The sequence below is a fragment of the Solanum tuberosum genome, unplaced genomic scaffold (assembly GCF_000226075.1).
Source record: "Solanum tuberosum cultivar DM 1-3 516 R44 unplaced genomic scaffold, SolTub_3.0 scf00400, whole genome shotgun sequence".
NCBI lineage: Eukaryota > Viridiplantae > Streptophyta > Magnoliopsida > Solanales > Solanaceae > Solanum > Solanum tuberosum.
In genome coordinates, this window is record NW_006239330.1 from 182851 (window position 1) to 188378 (window position 5528).

Sequence of the window (5528 nt, forward strand, 5' to 3'; positions counted from 1 at the left end):
CAAATTTTCATATTAAAAAACAACAAAAATGAAGAAACTGGAAATGATTCATATCTAGCTACCTAGAGAAGCACCATATTTCTATGACATGGTTAAACATAACAAACTATAAATCTAAAATTTTGACCCCACTTATAACTAAAAAAGAAACATGACTAGAAGACAAAAGGTGCACATAATAGAGTTGGTGGAGAGGGGAAAAAAGATCAATTCCTCTTGTTCATTTCATTCCCATAAGATGGAAGCAGTAACTTCTTGAAATTCTTAAAACCCCATGAAAAAATTGTCATACGCGTTCTCCTCCTCTTCACCATCATCTTTGTTCTCCGTGACAACATCAACCGTTTTTTTCTCTCAATTTCAAGTGTAGTTGCAGTTTGACTAATTGAAGAGGCATCAACTTTGAAACGGTTAGCATGCTTGGACGAGGATGATGATGCATTCAAGTTTAACACTTTGGGCACAATATTTATGCTTTTTGGAAGTTTGTTTTTGGAACTATTGTTATATAAAGCAAGAGATCTGCGATATGTAGGAGGATCATGGTTGTGTTGACCAGAATAGGACACACATAAATAGTTCTCATTCTTTGGAATTTTCTCAATTATTTTCTTTGCTTGGCAGGATCTTGATGTACTACACTTAAAGTAGTTCCTGATATATCATATACACAAAATATAATTAGTACTGATCAAATATTACACTTGTTTATATTTACCATTAATATTTTTTACTACTTTTTATCTATGAAAATTGAGAACTAACAACATTTTCTACGATATGATAGAATGATGAAGAGAGCAAACCTTGGAAATGGATAACCTTTGATTGACTTCTGACCACACTTACGCCATGCCCATTTATCATTTGTGAATTCCTCTTGCAACACTTCATAGATAACTCTTGTTGACTGATTTTTTCTGATTTCAAATTAAAAGTATTAAAACAAAAACTCTGAACACATACACTTAAAATTTAACAGAGGAAGTAGTTACCTTCTACAAGTTTCGATCAGAGGAGTCTTCATGGGCATAATTAAATTAGGATAAACTTGATCCTACATCAAAAAATGTTGTTGTAGATCAATTGATTTTTGTGATGTTGTAGATGTTGTTGCCACATACGTTGTCATTGTTGGCGATGGAGGAAGAAAAAATTGTTGGCCAAATTGAGTTGTTTGAATGGGATGTAAGTACATCTCCTGGTTATTATTTTGGTCCATGATTATGACCTGATAATCTAATTTTTAGGTTGTTGTTGTAGATCGATCAATTCTTGTGGTGTTATAGTTGTTGTTGACATACATGTTACCGTTGTTGGTAACGAAGGAAGAAAGATTTGTTGGCCAAAATGAGTTTGTTGAATGGGATGTAAGTACTGGTCCATAATTATGACCTGATCATCAAAATTTTCAAGTTGTTGTCGATCAATCAATTCTTGTGGTGTCGTAGTTGTTGTTGGCACACATGTTATTGTTGTTGGTAATGGAGGAAGAATGATTTGTTGACTAATTTGAATTGGTTGAATGGGATGTGAGTATGTCTCTTGATTATTATTTTGGTCCATAATTATGACCTGATCATCTATTTTTTCTTGGTGAGCAATTGAAAAATCTATAGAGAAAATCTCAGATAAGTCATTAAAATTAGGCATGTCAGTAGAAAAAAAATCATCAAAAGTATTCCAATCATTATTTTCAAAAGACACCAAGCCTAAGTTAGGAGCAGTAACATTGTTAGGTTCATTACTATTACAACTTCTTACTACAACACTTAAATCCCAATTATTATCCTCCATTTTAGATCTAGTTAACTGCAAAAAAAAATGAGATAGGGGCAAGAAAATCATTAAGGATTTATTAATGTGTTTATTAAAAAAACTAATAATATTTTCTGTGAGAGAAGAGTGAGGAAAAAGATAATAAAGGAGGCTGATTTATGAAGGAAATAACTAAGAATTTTTTTAGTGGGTAGAAAATTTAAAATGAAAGATTGAGATGAAGAAAAACGAACCAGATTTGGCTTATTATATAGGGAACTTAGAGAGGTATCCACCCACTACGACACATCCATATTCAATTAACTTTTAATGAATATTTAATGTTCTTTCCCATTTCATGGTGAGGATAATCTCTTGTACCCTTTTGTCAAAGAGTCTAAAAGTTTAATTCTTTCAATTAAAAAAATCTTTAATAGTCAAAAAAAGGTCCCTAAGAAAAGAAAATTAACATAATTTTATTAGAGCTGTCAAAATGGGCTTAGTACATGGGGTCGGCCCAACCCAACTTTTTATTGGGTAGGGTTGAAATAGGATTTTTCAAGCCAAATTAAAACTAGGGCTTATAAGCCCTTGGCCCTCGAGGCTTGATTAGGGCCGGGTCAGGGTCGCTCCATGGGCCAAAACTATTTATTTAAGGGTAATTTACAACAATCTCACTAGTATATGAGCTAATTACTTAAATGCATGTTATGTTGTAATATTACGAAGCTTATTAGATTTTGGTACATCCAAATACATGTATCTCAGGATACATGGACTCAAAATTAGTTTAATTTATTCTAGATACACTCTATTCAAGTGGATTCACATGTATCTAGGATACATACACAAATCCAATGCCCTCGCCTTCCTCTCTTCTCACTCGTCACTCTCTTATCTCACTCACGTATCTGGAATGCATCACACCAGATACATGTATCTCGTGTATCTAGTATCGTAGATTCATGCTAATAACACTAGATTTTTTTGCTAGTTTTATTGAAACAACACCATTATTTTCCATATTTGATTTGAAAATCTTCTCATTTTCTTGATGTTATAGATTTTTAAGTTTGAGAAGGAAAAAAAAAGGGTTAGCCCACCCCATCCCTCGGACCTTCTAGGGTTAGGTTGGGTAGTGCATTCTTAGGCTCTTCCAAATGAAGGGCCGGTTCGCCCTAGCCCATCAAATTCCTTGGTCCGTGAGGCTTGGGCTGGGTGGCGCTGGACCGGCCCTTTTTGACAACTCTAAATTTTATGCCCCTTGACTTTACAAGAATGTCAAAGTGGGGCCAATAATTATAGTCAACATTTTTTCTAAGAAAGATATTTGGTGGAACATTACCACATCACATAAGAAGATGTTAATAACTTTGATGAAGCAACAATATATGCTATAGATTGGGGCGGAGCTACTCTAGGGCAAGGGATGTCAAGCGACACCCTTCGTTGGAAAATTACACTGTGTATATATACGTTAAAATTTGGTTTAATAAATATATATATACAAGTATTAACACCTCGTAATACAAGTTGAAGGTTTAGTGTAATGGTTAAGGGGTTACAAAAATTGTTTGAGGTTGTGTTTTCTATCTTTATATTTTGGAAGCCCTTAATACAAATCCTGGCTCCGCCATATTATAACTTGTAATGTATTGAAAAGGGAAACTACACGCATTCACTTCCCAACTTCAATGCAACACTCGAAATATTGTTAAATACAAAATCCTACATAGATTAGAACTGAAATAACTATGTAAGAAAGCATTCTTGACGTCTAGCTGGTTAATCTCCCAATGTAGGGTGGTTGCAATCGACAACAAAATGTGAATGGTCATAGTTTTAACAACGGGACTAAAAGTGTCATCAAAGTCGATACCAGCATGTTGATTGTAACCTTTGGCAACGAGATGAGCCTTAAAGGGTTCCACTGACCCATCCGACTTTACTTTTGTTTTGAACACCCATCTAGACCCAACAATGATCTTATGAGGTTGTCGAGGTACCAACATCCATGTGTCACTAGATTTCAGGGTTGCTAGCTCTTCATTCATAGCAGTTAACCAATGTGGTCTAGAAAGAGCGGATTTAATTATTTTTGATTCTGCAGAGATATCAGGTTGTAAGAAAGTTGTGAAAATACGGGATTGAAAGGTAGGATTAGGCAAAGTTTGTGTTTTACCTGGGGTGAGCATTGGGTGAGTATTTTCTATTTGCATATCTGGTGATGTAGGGGCAATGGGCTCAATAGGATCAACTTCAGGTAAAGGTGCAACACAAGTTAAAGAGGGAAGTTCCACAAGGTATTGGGACTTTGGATGAGTGAAGATTTGATGAGTTGCTATTGCCAACTTGCGTTGATGAATTGTTGTTGCTAGCTTGCATTATGGAAGAGCTGCTTCCATGAGGAGAATTAGGGGCTGCAATATTTTGTGAGTTCACAGAATCATTTAATTTAGCAAGTTGGTCACATTGAGATAAAGATGCAGGTTGTTCCATTGATGGCATGCATACATGAGGTGTTGTTAGAGCTGGTGTAAGGCACCTTCTGCGTAGTCAACAGAAGCAGATGTATATTCACATTCAAGATTGTTTGTACCCAAAAATTCTTGAAAGGTTGTAAGGTGTGAAGCATAAGATTCTGCAGAGAGATAAACACTAGTAGGCACATAGGTAAATACAATTCATCAAAAATAACATGTCTCGAAATACAAAACTTTCTTATATGAGGATGACAACATTTGTATCCCTTGTGAATTAGATTGTAGCCTATGAACACACAAGGGAACGTTTTTGGTTGGAATTTATTTTTATTTTGTCCCTTAAGATATGAAAAGCATCGACACCCAAAAACTTTCAAAGAGTTATAATTAGGTGAGTGTCCATGTAACTTTGAGAACGGAGATTTCATATTCAATGTACTTGTAGACATTCTATTAATCAGGAAGACAACAGTCATAAAGGCTTCAACCCATAAGAACAACGGTACTTTTGCATTAAAAAGCAAAGTCATGACGGTTTCAACAATATGTCTATGTTTTCTTTCGGCGACTCCATTATGTTCAAGTGTATGTGGACAAGAAACTTGTTGTTTGCCATTTTGAGCTAAGTGGTTCACAAAATCCAAACTATTAAATTCATTGTCACCGTCACTTTGAAACACTTTGATATTCGTAGACGACTGATTTTCTACTAGTTTTTGAAAGTTCAAAAAGATAGAAAAAAGTCAGATTTCTTCTTTAAAGGGTAGATCCAAGTATATCTAGCGCAATCGTAACATGTATTTTATTTCTTGAGGTGATGCCACAGGGGCTGGTCCCCACAAATCACTATATGTTCTTTGAGGTAAATAAGACTATATGTTCTGTAGTATTTCATAATAAAGTACGAAATTATAATTATATTTTCATGCTTGTAAAACAGAAACAATGTATGAGTTATATTTTGTTTTATTATTAATATACACTATTAAAAACATTTAGGGCTCGTTTGGTGTGAGGGATTAGAAATAATAGTGATGGGATAAGGAAATAGTGATGGGATAAAAAAAAATTATGTTGTTTGGTTGGCAAGTCCGGGATAACTTATCCCGGGATTAATAATTAGTACCGGGATAAGTTATCCCTCCCCATAGGTGGTATAGTAATCCCGGGATAACTTATCCCGAGATAAAATAGGTAAATGACAAATATGTCCCTTTAAATCCTTTTTATACATCATTTTTTACATTTATGTATATTTACATTTTTTTTAATACCATGTATAATAAT

At 34.4% G+C, this 5528-nt stretch overlaps 1 protein-coding gene across 1 annotated transcript; it reads right to left on the bottom strand.

The window, feature by feature from the left end:
* Positions 1-206: 206 nt before the first annotated feature.
* LOC107057940 (probable WRKY transcription factor 27) lies at positions 207-4257 on the bottom strand. Its single transcript, XM_015303103.1, has 4 exons — positions 4107-4257; positions 3694-4015; positions 807-920; positions 207-654 (listed from the first exon to the last, which is right to left on the bottom strand). Exons 1-4 carry the CDS (start codon positions 4255-4257, stop codon positions 207-209), a joined length of 1035 nt encoding a protein of 344 aa, XP_015158589.1.
* Between the last annotated feature and the right edge of the window lie 1271 nt (positions 4258-5528).